Below are 13,779 nucleotides of genomic sequence, written 5' to 3'. Positions count from 1 at the left end.
TGTCAGAATTTCCTTCCTTTTTAAGGCTGAATAATATTTCATTGTGTGTATATTCCACATTTCATTTATTCATCCATCTATCAATGGACATTTGGGTTGTTTCTACCTTTCGGCTAATGTGAATAACACTGCTATGAACATTGCACAGATATCTATTTGAGTTCCTACTTTCTCTTCTTTTGGATGTATATCCAGATGTGGAATTGCTGATCATATGGTTATTCTATGATTCATTTTTTTTTTAAATTAATAGCTACTCTATTTATTTATTTATTTATTTATTTATTTATTTATTTATTTACTTTTAGCTGTGTTGGGTCTTCGTTTCGTGCGAGGGCTTTCTCTAGTTGCGGCAAGCGGGGGCCACTCCTCATCCTGGTGCGGAGGCCACTCTTCATCGCGGTGCGCGGGCCTCTCACTATCGCGGCCTCTCTCGTTGCAGAGCACAGGCTCCAGATGCGCAGGCTCAGCAGTTGTGGCTCACGGGCCCAGTTGCTCCGCGGCATGTGGGATCTTCCCAGACCAGGGCTCGAACCCGTGTCCCCTGCATTAGCAGGCAGACTCTCAACCACTGCGCCACCAGGGAAGTCCTTGATGGTGCCCTTTGATGCACAAATGTTTTTAATTTGGATGAAGTCCAATTTACCTATTTTTTTCTCTTGTTGCAACAATTCTCTCTTAACCTGTTGTTTAGGAGTCCTCTGTTAACGCCGCCCATTCTGTCTAGTGGTGGTGTTTCTGGAACTTGTTAATTCAGAGTGGGGGCCATTCTCCAAGAGGATCTTGGTGTTGAAAACACCTGACTTCCCAGTGCCCTCTGAAGAGGGTGATGCTCCCAGAACAGCTCAGAACAAAATCCGGAGTGTTTCTGGTAAAAAGATTAAGAACGTAAAAAGGAGTAAGTGTCTGGGCATGGGAGTTAATTGCTGGCGAGGCCTCACCTGCTGCAGCCTCTGCGGCTCACCCTACACTTGACTCCGGACCACAGGCCCCAGAGGCTGCGGATGAAAGAGCAGAGAGGATGAATTCCGGCATCTTCGCGTCAGCCCCCATCTTGGACAGCAGGCCCCTTATTCCACCAGGGGAAGATGGCCCAGCCATCTGGTTGGCGGGAGTCAGGGGCATGATTAGCCTCTTCTAAAGGCAGTGCTTAAACCAGGTTCTCTGGCTTTGAATATGATTCCTGCAGGACCAAAGAGTGCATTTCCTTGAGGGAAAACGCTGTCTGGTTTGAAAGCCATCATTCTCCAGTGAGGCTGGGTGGCTCTCTCCCTGTCTGTAAACACTTTTAAGGAGTGGCTTGGTTTCAGTTCTAACAAGATGAAACTCCTTGAGCTTTACACTTAAAAAAATTTTTTTTTTTTTTTTACTTTTTTTTTTTTATTAGTTATTTCTGAGATATACATTTTAAAGTAATAACTAGGATTATTACTTATAACATTATACCAGAACATATAAGATTTTTAGAAATTTCATGTAATGTCTGAAACATTTATAAAAATATAAAAAAATATAAAAAAAATTTTTTTCATTGAAGTATAGTTGATTTACAATGTTGTGTTAGTTTCTGCTGTACAGCAAAATGATTCAGTTATATGTGTATGTATATGTATATACCTATACATATATATACATATACGTATTCTTTTTTATATTCTTTTCCATTATGGTTTATCTCAGGATTACACCTTTTTAAAAAATTAAAATATAGTTGACTTACAATATTATGTTAGTTTCAGGTATACTACATAGTGATTTGACATTTGTGAGCTTTACACTTAATGGAGACAAGGTGGCACAGGGCATTTGGGCCATAGATGCCTCCAAATAGTTTGGCATTGTCATCTTTTGCTTTTCATCTGTGTGTTTTCTTTTAACCAATGCAGCTGTGTTCTGTCCAGCATTCCTACTCTTTTAATAAGGGCACATACATTCTCAGCCCTGGGATGCACCTCTAGATAACAGGCATTCGTTTGCCACGTATTTATTGGGCACCTACTGTGTGTCAGGTAGTGAGGAATCAAACAGAAGTAGTAGAGTCCAGTGAATTAAAGAATGGGCTGTGGACCAGCCTGTCTGGGTCCTGAGTTCAGTCCTGGCTCTGCCCCTTGCTCATTTCCACTATACTTTATTACAAGATCTTGAATATAGTTCCCTGTGCTATACAGTAGGTCCTTGTTGTTTATCTATTTTATATATAGTAGTGTGCATATGTTAATCCCAAATTCCTAATTTATTTCTCCCTTCCTGCCCCCCAGCTATCCCTTTTGGTGACCATAAGTTTGTTTTCTGTGTCTTTGAGAATATTTCTGTTTTGTAAATAAGTTTATTTGTATCATTTTTTTAGATTCCACATATAAGTGATATCATACGGTATTTGTCTTTCTGTCTGACTTACTTCACTTCGTATGATATTCTCTAGGCCCATCCTTGTTGCTGCAAATGGCATTATTTCATTCTCTTTTATGGCTGAATAATATTCTATTATATATATATGCATTTAGGTTGCTTCCAAGTCTTGGCTATTGTAGATAGTGCTGCTACAAACATTGGGGTGCGTGTATCTTTTCGACTTTTAGAGTTTTTGTCTTTTCTGGATATATGCCCAGGAGTGGGATTGTAGCATCACATGGCAACTTTAGTTTTTTGAGGAACCTCCATACTGTTCTCCATAGTGGCTGCACCAATTTCCATTCCCACCAACGGTGTAGGAGGGTTCCCTTTTCTCCACAGGGGGTGCAATTTTAAATAGGAGCCTCATGATAAGGTGACATTTGAGTAAAGACTTGAAACAGATGAAGCATCAGCTAGGCAGATATCTGGGGAGGTCATTCCAAGAAAAGGGAACAGCCAGTGCAAAGACCCTGAGGCAGGAATGTGCCAGGCTTGTGTGGCAAACCTCCCCTAAGAAGCTGAGGACAAAGGAAACTTCTTTGGGGTGAGTGGCAGAGTTAATGTGAGCCAGAGCAGCAATTGAGATTTCTGTAGGCTGGAGTTTGGGTGGGGTAGGGTTAGTTGGGGTGTGCTGGAAAGAAGAGGGTTTGGTTTTAGAATTCAGCTTGGCTGCTTCTTAAGTGTGGAACAGGGTAAATAACAAAAACCTTTTAAGCCTCCTGTAGACAGAGGGCCAGATGAAAGCTTGGCACCCTGTAAACCCCTATGGAGGCTGGTTCGCCCTTACTCACCTTCCTGTGGGGCTTCACGGGGGAGCTTAGGATCTGGGCAGAACAGACAGACTGTCTCTGAAGAGTCCCCCCAAATTCATCTTCTCTCCTATGCAGTGCTGGCAGGTACTGGGCTGCATAAGCCACAGGGGTGGTTTTGTGGTCTGGGTCAAGACAAGTGTGTCCCAGAGTACCTCTCCTAACCTCCCCCCACTCCTCTTTCCCTCCCTCTGCCCCCCTCCCCCCTCCCAGGGTCCCCAGGCTGCTGGGTTTGTGCTGTAGCCACTGGATCCCAGCAAACACACAGAGACCCTGAGATGGACAAGCAGGGCCTGGAGAGGGGAAATCTGACTCCAGTTTCTCCCAGGCCATCAGGAGAGGAGCCTGAAGGATCTGGGGCCTCTGGGAAAGATGCAGTTCTCCAACTTGCCAGATGATGAGGATCACCTGTTTACAAACGCGGTTTTGCAGGCAACGTCCCCAGGGAGGCCAATTCAAGGGAGCTGGGGCAGGCAGGGGGTTGGTTGGGTTTGTCCCAGCCTCCAGCAGTTTATGTCTTCAGGCAAGTTTGGGAACTGCTGAGAGTGGTTCAAAGAGCCAGGGCTCTAGCAGAGCCAGGGCTCTAGCAGAGCCATCTAGACTCCCGTCTAGGATTCCCTGGGCCACACTACCAGAGTGACCTCTGGTAGTCAATGTCCTTAACTCCTTTGGGTTTCAATTTCCTCCTTGGGAAATGACAGAATGAGATTTGCAGGTTCAGCACTTAGCCTTGTGCCTGGCACAAAGGAAGCAAGAACAGATATTAGGCAATAATCCCCACTGTTATCTTTGGCAGCTGTGGGTTGGAGCAGGGTGGGGAGCACGTGGTGGCTCCGGGTGACCAGCCTACCAGGCCTGCTTACTTCCTACCCGCCTCTGCAGTAAGCTCTCCTGAGAAGCAGCAGAGTGGTGCAAGGAGGACAGATGGGCCCCCTGGAATCCCAGCTGCCCTGCTTCCCCACTGTGAGATCTGGGGTGGGCCACTTCTGTGTGCCTCAGTCTCCTCTTCTGCCCTCAGTGAGAAGTAATCGTGCTTACCTCATATGCTTGATATGCCTGGCACCTAGAAATCTTTGAAGAACTGTTAGCTAATATTATTACTGTACCCTTTAATCAATTGATAGACATTTTTTAACATCTTTATTGGAGTATAATTGCTTTACAATATTGTATTAGGTTCTGCTGTATAACAAAGTGAATCAGCTATATGTATACATATATCCCCATATCCCCTCCCTCTTGCGTCTCCCTCCCACCCTCCCTATCCCACCCCTCTAGGTGGTCACAAAGCACAGAGCTGATCTCCCTTGCTATGCGGCTGCTTCCCACTAGCTATCTGTTTTACATTTGGTAGTGTATATAAGTCCATGCCACTCTCTCACTTCGTCCCAGCTTACCCTTCCCCCTCCCCGTGTCCTCAAGTCCATTCTCTACATCTGCGTCTGCGTCTTTATTCCTGTCCTGCCCCTAGGTTCTTCAGAACCATTTTCTATTTATTTATTTATTTATAGATTCCATATATATGTGTTAGCATACAGTATTCGTTTTTCTCTTTCTGACTTACTTCACTCTGTATGACAGACTCTAGGTCCATCCACCTCACTACAAATAACTCAATTTCGTTTCTTTTTATGGCTGAGTAATATTCCATTGTATATATGTGCCACATCTTCTTTATCCATTCATCTGTCGATGGACACTTAGGGTGCTTCCCTGTCCTGGCTATTGTAAATAGAGCTGCAATGAACATTGGGGTACCTGTCTCTTTTTGAATTATGGTTTTCTCAGGTATACGCCCGGGAGTGGGATTGCTGACAGACATTTTTGTGCCTCCTCTTTGAACTGGGGATGAGATGTTACCTTGCTCTTGGCTCTGGAATCAGACTGCCTGGGTTTGAAACCAAGCTCTGGCATTAATCAGCTGTGCGACCTTGGGCAAGTTACTCTTCCTCTTTGGGCCTAAGATTCATTCTTCATCTATTTCCTCAGCAGAACTCAGAGGTGTAAAATAGGATTAGATGGGTTTATTGTACTTTTTGGGTCTTCGTTGCTGCTCGCGGGCTTGCTCTAGTTGCGACGAGCGGGGGCTACTCTTCGTTGCGGTGCGCGGGCTTCTCATTGCGGTGGCTTCTCTTGTTGCGGAGCAGGGGCTCTAGGCGCGCAGGCTTCAGTAGTTGTGGCCCAGGGGCTTACTTGCTCTGCAGCATGCGGGATCTTCTGGACCAGGGATCCAACCCGCGTCCCCTGCATTGACAGGCAGACTCTTAACCACTGCGCCACCAGGGAAGTCCCGGGTTTATTGTAAAGAGCTAGGACAGTGCTCGTACCGCAGTAAGCTTCATGAGCTATAAATGAAATCTAAGCCACTGGTCCCTTTTTCCATGAGCCCAGTCTAGCGGGGAGGTCAGCAAGACCCGGAGCTGCCGGGCTGTTGGCTCCCGCAGTGGAGCGCGCGCGGCCTGAGCCGGGAATAGCTCCCAGAGGAAGCGAGGGGCAGGCCCATGAAGGGCGTGCCTGCCAAGGAGCAGCCAGGGTTCCCGGCCGCTGTCAAGTCGTAAAGTTCCAGGGAACCCCGCGTGTTCTGCGCGTTCGTTTAAATACAGGTATTGAAATACGCCGCATGACACCGATTTAATGGGGAATCTATACAAAATAAAATGGGCCAAACCTGTGTCTGTTCGCTGGGAATAACGCTAGGAAGCGAGAGGACTTCTGGGCAAGAGCTCGGCGGAAAGGGGAGAGGCGTGGTGGCCCAGCCTCTGTTCTGGGGACCGTCAGCCGGGGCTCTTGTCCGCCGGCTTGTGCAGGGCGGCGCTGCGCTTGAGGGAACCACTCCACCCCAGCCTGCGGAGCCAGCTTCTTTCTTTTTAATGTCACGGTTTATCATCTCATTAATTTTTAACCGCGGCGGGTGGCTGATTTTTTTAAAAAATTATTAAGTATAACTATTTCCCTAGGTGCGCCCCTGGCACTCCGGGCATGCGGAGTCTGCCTGCACCGCACTAATCTCCGCGGGCTTTGCCACCTCGGAGGCCCCCAGCATTTCTCACTTTTCTGTCCTGGTTGAATTTTCTCACTCTGCACGCTTCGTTTATGGAATACTTGAAAAACAAAACAAATACTGCCGATTTGATTTGCGAAGGGATCGCTATGGGAAGGCGGGCGTCATTAGTTTAAGGTAGTAATGACCCTTAGACCCTCGTCCCCCTGGCTCCCGGACCCAACACCCTCGGCTGGCGAGAGCCGTGTGCCGCTTTCCAGGGCTCTGCGCACTACAGTTTACTCCATAATAAGCCTGGGTACCGAGCCTGAGATCCTCACCTCACTGGTGAGAGCGTAGGCTCGCTCGGGGCGGGGAGCAGCGTCCCGCTGCATCTTGAAGAGGGACGTGAACGGGCTCTCGGTTCTTAAACACGCCCACCCCCATCCCCGCCCTTCAGCCTCTGCCCGGTGGGTTTCCCAGTTCCGCGCTTAGGGAATGTATGACCTTGACCATTACCTTAACCTTTGGTCCTCAGCTTCCTGGCTTGCAAATAAAGATGGATTAGATTAGAGAACCCCGGTAAGCATTTATCCCGGAGTCCTGGCTTTCGGTGAGCCCAAAGCCAGCCAGCCATTGTTATCCGTTTGTGAGAGACCTTGGGGTCACTCAGCTGGTCCCTGAAGGATGACAAAGAGGGAGAGGGAGGCATCATAGAAAAACCGTAGCAGTATAACGTTGTGAAAAAATTTTTTTTCTCTCTAATGTTACTGTAGACGAGTGTAAGATGAAAAAGGCCCACGGACATGCAGGACCCCGGGGGTGGGTGGGGGGGCTGGACACTAATTAAGGGTGAGAATGTGGGTGAACTCTAGGTCGAAGGATTCCCTGGTTGTGTGAGTTAGGCCGCCTGCTGGGGCTGCCTGGTAGGAAAGGGCTGTCTGAATTAAGAGCTGGTCTGGTGGTCTGGCACAGCCTCCGGGTGCCCTTCCAGGAGATGGGACCGCGGTGTGCATCTCGGAGAGGCGCAGAGAGCGCTGAAAGCTCGAAGTAGGGTCGTAGGCTCAGGAGGCGGCGTGCAAGTGCTGAGCTGAACACTTCCCCTCCCCGCAGTCCTCGGCTTGGACTTTACAGCAGAGAGATTCAAGTCCGAGGGCCCCGAGCCAAGCTCTGAGGCAGCCTTTCCCACCTCCTTACAGAGCACAGCCCATAACCCTGCAATGGTCGATTGCATACACCCCAGCATCCCTGAATCGCAAGCTGTGTCCAGCTCAGCTCTTAGCACTTAGAATCTCCTGGCATCTTCCCCTATCCCCAAAGGCAGTGGGGAGAGCCTGAGGGATAGAGGACGGTACAGGCACTGGCAGAGCCGCTTGGTCCCTAGCTCGACAGAAGGATGGCCCCAGGCCCGGCTTGGGGACTCTTCCCCAGCCTAAGAGGCGCACTGGATTAGGCTATGCCGGGAGCAATGTTTTGTCTTCCAGCAAGAGCTCTGGGGCCAGGCAGCCAGGCCTGTACTTTTCAGGCAAAATTCAGAAATACCCACATTCCACAGGAACGCAAAGCCCCTGACTCCCTCCCTTTTTCCTCCCTTTTAAAGAATTGAATTAGCTCCTCTTGACTTTGGAGGCTGGCGGTAGATGAGCCGGAGGTAGAGGAGCTTGGAAGTCAGGTCCGAGCCCCTGAGGACTGGCGGGACCTGAGTATTTTTGTTATTTTTATTTTACTGATGAAAAAACAGGGGAAGGCAGCAAGAAACTCCCACAGTGAGCAGGTTTTTAGCTGGATTTCCCTGAGCCTCAATTTTCCCATCTGTAAAATCTGTACAACAGCATTCGTTGGTGAGAACTAGTGCAAAATTCGTTAACTGCTGAGAGGCGGTCAAATGGGGGAGAAGGGTTCCCTGACTATGTGAATTCATGGGGCCTAGCCACAGAAGGAGGTGAGCACGGTCCGCCAGACGCCTCTTTGCGGTCCAGGCTCTGCACTCTGCCCAGCCAAGCAGCTGGTGACACCGGGCCACGGGACCCCAGTGGCACTTCCATTTGGAGTATCTGAGTATAGCTGGGCTGGGGAGTTCTGAGGAGCTTGACAAGGGTTTTGGTTCTGGGCTTTTCCATCTATAAAATGGGCTGCAGCATTCTTCTAAGCAGGATGAGTTCTGGTGCCTTCCAATCTCATAGGGCCTAGGTGCCTTTGCCCTCCATTTAATGCCCAGTACCTGGAACAGTGCCTGGTACATAGTAGGGTTAAGGAGGTGAGGTTGGGACCTCTGGGCCAGTGTCCTCAGTCTCTGAAGTGAGACCCAGAAGCAAACCTCATTTCTACCAGTACTGGCTATTTGCTCACAGGCAAGTCGTTAAACCTCTCCAGGCCTCAGTCTGCTAAACTTTAAAATAGGACCTCCCTTTGTCGGATTATTGAAGGTTACATGAGCAATCCCAGAAAGCACCTAACATGGGGACCCAGCACAGGTTAGTCTTTATCATTATTATCAATTTGCTCAGTGAATACCCGTCCCTACAACTCAAGGCCGGCTGCCTCTGCCCTCCAAAATTCAGTTTCTGAAGCGCCGCAAGCTGAATGAAGCACACAGGAGGATCAGCGCACTCTCTTTAATGGGAAGGAGATTCTCATTTCTTACAGAAACGGGTAAAAACATAAATACGGGGGGTGGGGGCAGCGGCAAGGCAGCAAGGGCCCGGGCGCCCGGCCCAGGTTCGAGGAAAGGCAGCCGGATATTAGGCCTGCCGCGCCCGGGCTCCCAGTCCCAACTGGCCGGTGTTCGGCAGACTGGGGATGCCCGTGGGCTCTCGGAGGGCACTCCCGGGGCAACGGCTGGCTAAGGCACCAGGCTGCGGGATCACTCACCGCAAGCTCCGTAAACCCGACCACAAACTCTCCCTCGCGTGGGGACAAAGGCGCACGGGGCGGGTGAAGCTCCGAGGCCTCCCTGGGAGTGAATGTGACATCCGAGGGACGCAGGATCGTGTCGGGAGCCCTCCCTCTCCTCGAGAGTCAGTGCCCCTCTTTAGAGGTGGGATCGGTCGGGGGCTTCCCAGACCGGTCCCTTCCCTACCAGGCTCGGATACCGTGCAGCGTGGACACTCCTGAGTTGCCCTGCGGAATCCCGGGGCTCTGCACGGCGTTCAAGTCCCCGACGCCGAAGTTCACGAAGTTGTTGTTGGCGGCCGCCGTAGCCGACTGCGCCGGGGGCGGCCCGGCGGGGTAAGCAGCGGTGCAGCTGTAGCCAGGGCTGCAGGCCGCGCCACCGTAACCCGGGTAGGCGGGGTAGGCGTTATAGCCGTAGGCGTTGAGGCCCACGCCGTAGGCTGGCGCGTAGGGCGCCGAGTCCCCGAGGCAAGGCTTGCCATCGCGCACCAACACTGGCACCGCGATCCTGCGCGCTGGCGGCGGCGGTGGCGGGGGCAGCCCCACCAGCTCCAGAGTCTGGTCCTGCCGTTGCCGCTTGCACTTGTAGCGCCGGTTCTGGAACCAGATCTTGACCTGCGTAGACGTCAGCTTCAGCACGCTGGCCAGCTGGTCGCGCTCCGGAGCCGACAGGTACCTCTGCTGCTTGAAGCGCCGCTCCAGCTCGTAGACCTGCGCCTGCGAGAAGAGCACGCGCGGCTTCCTCCGCCGTCGCGCCCGGGGTCGCTCGGCGCTGTCCGCCTCAGGCTTCTCCAGCTCCACCGCTTTCTGCAGCGCGCACAGCTCTGAGGGGGAACAGAGAGGCAGAGAGACGCTGCGTCACGGCGACCCGACCACCCGAGCTCCCGCCGGGTGATGAGCCCCAGTGGGTGCCACCCCGTCCTGCCTGGAGCCCCCAGCTTGACTGCGGCTCACTCTGCCGGCTGCACTGGGCGCCGCGACTGCTCGGTTTCCGCTCGACAGTCAACATTTGTTGATTGCCTACTATGTGCCAGGCACGGCTCTAGGCACAGGAGAACAAAACAAGACAGGTCCCTGCCCTCGGGTTGGTTCACATTCTGATGGACAATGACTTAACGACTTCAGGTTGCAAAGAAAATAAAGCCAAGTGATGCGCTGGGGTGAATTGGATTAGGACTACTTTGGTTTGAGAAGTTAAATGAAGGAGACCTAGGCCTCACCCCAGGGTCGGTCACACTATCTCAAAATTACGGGAACCGAAGAAACAGAAGGCCAAGAGGTGTTGGTTTGATGATCTATCAAAGGCTTCCGTGCAACTGCTGCGGAGATTGTGCAGCGCCCAAAAAGCAGCGGGTGGGCAGGCGGCCTTGGAACCTGCCTTGGATTCCAACTGAATTCGAATCGGTAGCGACCAATTCAAGCTGCCGTGCCCTCGGGCAGCTGTTCCCGGGGCCTCCCCTCTGCAACTAGACAAACTTTTGTAGGATCACAGAAAGCCCCTCTGGGCTCTCGGCGGCCCTTCAGCCAGCGCCCCCGGCCTCCCCGGGTTCTTGCGGACCCCGCGTTGGGCCACCGTCTCCCCGACGCTCCCTTTCCACCGGTGGGCAAGCCTCCCCCTGGACCTCGGGATGCGCGCGGCGATCCGGCCGACTTCCCCAGTCATCTCCTCCATTGCCCCACGCCTTTCGTCGCGCGGCATTTTCTAACTTTTTCCAGGAGAGAACCTCTCGGCCCTGGCCGCGTGGGAAAATTGTTATGGAAAAATAAAGCTGCTAAGTCAGATTCTTGAGAGTCCGGAGTATCCCATTTTAAATTCAAGATCCTTGTTCTCAAACATTCCACTCTCAGGGCACAAAGGAGGAAAGGCCCCAGACACCCCGGGTAACGGGTGGGCTATAGAAGGGCCTGGACCTGCTCCAATTGTGCGCAAAAGTATGTCTGGCGTGCAGCATTTTGATTTCTGTTTAACGGTTTTCGTCAGATCCTCAAAAAGACCCTCAAGAGATTAAAAAAAAAACAAAAAACAACGATATACAGAATCTCTCTCTCTCTCCCTCTGTTCTGTCTACCACAAACGGATCGCTCAACTTCAACTTCATAACAAATCCAGGAGCAGGGCTGCCGCCGCCTGGGGCTTTGTTAGGCCGCAAGAAAGTATATATATATTTCTCTCCTGTCTCTTGTTTCTGATCGTCACGATCCAGCATTTTCTCTAAACCCCGGGGGGTGGGGGGTGGGCCCTGGCGACAACCTCGCTTCTCACAATCGGAGCCCCCTTTGCTCGACCATCCGCCCAGGCACTCGCCTCTCCTCTACCCAAGCCAGAGTTTCTTGGCCGCGAGGTTTGGGGACGAAAGCAACCCCAGAGGGGAGAAGGAGCTTTTGTTTCTTCCTCACCTTTCTTATCGGCTCGAGGGTCCTTGGCAGGGTCAGGGTCGCCATAGGCACGCGGATAGAAGGCGGGGGCGGCTGAGAAGGCAGGCAAGCACTTGGCGGGCGAGGGCGCGGGGCCCAGCTCGGCGCGCAGCTCGGGGAGGCCGGGCGCTGCGGCCTCCGGCCCCGCGTAGGCCTCGGGCTTGAAGGCGGCCAGCATGCAGGAGGCGGGCGCCAGGGTGGCCTCCAGGCGCGCGGAGAGCTCGCCGGCGGCCAGGCTGCGCTGCTGCTGTTCCAGATTCAGGATGTCTTTGACCGAGAACGGCGTGGGCGTGAGCGCGGGGCTGGGGAACATGGTGGCAGCGCGCGTTTCACAGGGCCAGGTGGGCGGCAGAGAGCAGCGCTGCCCACGGCCCCCGGCAGCCTCCCTGCATGGTGCCCGCCGCGCGCCCGCGCACCCGCCTTCCAGCTCGGGATGTGGCCGGGCGGCAGGTAGTGCAGGGCGCAAGGGGCAGGAGAGGCGGGACCAGGCCGGAGGAGGGGGACTCAGCCTGCCATTGGGCCGGGGGCCTCGTTGACAGGAGCGATGAGCACTTTCGGGTCACCTAATATAGTCATACGGCTAAAAAAAAAAAAAAAAAAAAAAAAAAAAAATCCCGCTCAGCTTTTTAAAGGGGCCGCAACGCGTTTGGAAGACTCCTTTCGCTCCTGCAGCCTGAGATTTGTCCAAAACATTAGCCTGAAAATCCTACCAGGATGCATGCACAGGAAAGGACCCGATTATTCTCCGAATCCGACCTTTAGGCCGGGTTGGGTGGATCTGGGATTTGAAGAAATGTTCCTCAGCACCTGAAACAGAATAGGGAAGTGAAGGATTGGGTGAGGGCTGGGGGAACGGAGTTATTTCCAGGAGTCGGAAAGGCTTTATTTATTACTAACGGTATGGTGTGTCCGACTTGGAAGAGTCTGAATAAGAAGAGAAGCATTGCGGAAAGGGTTTGCTCTGGGGCGATGGCAGGAGGGGGCCATTCTGGACAATTTTGGTATTCTGTGTAGTACCCCCTTTACCAGGAGGCCAGGCTCTGGGGGCTCCTGGGTGAGTCAAGCTGAAAAGCAAGGTGGGTGGTTGTAGGACAGAGGGGCACCGCCTACAGTAGTGCAAGTGATACAAACACAACTCCAGGGGGCACCAGTCACTGCCAGTCTCTTCCCAGAGAGATGACCCTCCCCTTAATAATGAAACAAATCCAGAATCCCAGCAGAGAAACTTAGCTTCCTAGAAGAGAGCTGTCTTCTAGGGCATCCTAGCTCCCAGTGGCCTTTTCTCCTATTCTGAGGGCCCGTCATTCCGGCCTCCCTCTTTCCCCTGCCCTGCCTGCCTAGCAGCAAGGCCCCTAGGCCTTTGTCAGCACAAGGGACTCAGGTCCCAGCTCAGGTTTAGGTCTCAGGCAGGCGGGGCTCCTCTGAACCCAACGTGGCCAAGATTTCTCTGGGCCGGCTCCGAGAGGGGCGCCGCGGCGGCGGCTGGGCCAGGCGCATGGGGGGAGAGCCGGGGTGTTAATTTTTAGCCCAGGGTCAGTAAAGTAGGGGTCTTCTGTCAGACAAACATGTAAGTGTTTCCCGGGAGCAAGCTACCCGGTCAGATCCTGCGCTAGCCCGCCTCATCCCTCTGGGTCCCTTGGGAGATCTGATGAAAGCTTGGGGGGGGCCTTCCCATCACCCCCAGAAAACTGTAGAGAGGCGCTCTATTTTGTGTACAATTTCAGGGAGGGTCCGGGCAGACAGAATGACCCCAGGTTATGGTCTCCGCCTTATCCTATCTCTAGCGATGGCGAGGCTTGTCAGGGGAAAAACGTCGACTTCCCACCACCCTAGCTTCTGCGGGAAAGTCCGGGTGGAGCGCGCGGACTTTCTGAGAACGGAGACTTGTAGGGCTCGGCTCCTTGCGGAGGGCGAGTTGGGGACCAGGAAGAAGCGTTTGAACCAGAAGAAAGGCACACAGAGCCAAAGGCAACCTAAGGACAGGGCTCAGGGCCTTAGATTCCAGAATGCGTACTCAAGGCGCCCAGGAAATGTACGAAGCAGGTCCAGAACGTGAATCTTACGGTGCTCAAGCCTGATGGTGAACCGTCGGTTAGGGCCACCGGGAAGGGCGCCAGTGGAGTCAAGCGTAGGCCTAACGTTGGAACTTTGCCAACCCCTCATCAAATCCAAACTCCCGGGACCTGTGACCTCCGGGCTAGGGCGAAGGAGAGCGGAGCCCCGCGCGGCGGTCGCGGAGGCTCGCAGCACTCCGACCCGGCTTCCAGGCGCCAGCCGCCGCTACCAGGC

The 13,779-nt window shown here is 52.7% G+C and overlaps 1 protein-coding gene and 1 long non-coding RNA gene across 2 annotated transcripts in view; both read right to left on the bottom strand.

Moving 5' to 3' along the window:
• The window catches only part of LOC309658258, a 215,668-nt gene that overhangs the window by 175,521 nt on the left and 26,368 nt on the right, over positions 1-13,779 (bottom strand). The window lies entirely within an intron of this gene.
• On the bottom strand, positions 7,045-13,693 carry NKX2-5 (NK2 homeobox 5). Its single transcript, XM_082455296.1, has 2 exons — positions 11,473-13,693; positions 7,045-9,899 (listed from the first exon to the last, which is right to left on the bottom strand). Exons 1-2 carry the CDS (start codon positions 11,801-11,803, stop codon positions 9,259-9,261), a joined length of 972 nt encoding a protein of 323 aa, XP_082311422.1. The 5' UTR covers positions 11,804-13,693; the 3' UTR covers positions 7,045-9,258.

Source organism: Balaenoptera physalus (genome assembly GCF_965194825.1).
Source record: "Balaenoptera physalus genome assembly, chromosome: 3".
NCBI classification, from domain to species: Eukaryota; Metazoa; Chordata; class Mammalia; order Artiodactyla; family Balaenopteridae; genus Balaenoptera; species Balaenoptera physalus.
The sequence above is the reverse complement of the archived record's forward strand: the minus strand, read 5'-3'. Positions and strand labels throughout refer to the sequence as shown.

Coding starts and splice junctions, on each gene's coding strand:
- NKX2-5 (XM_082455296.1), bottom strand. CDS start 11,803: ATGTTCCCCAGCCCCGCGCTCACGCCCACGCCGTTCTCGGTCAAAGAC. Junction 9,900..11,472: donor CCCTCGAGCCGATAAGAAAG/GTGAGGAAGAAA, acceptor GTTCCCCCTCAG/AGCTGTGCGCGCTGCAGAAA.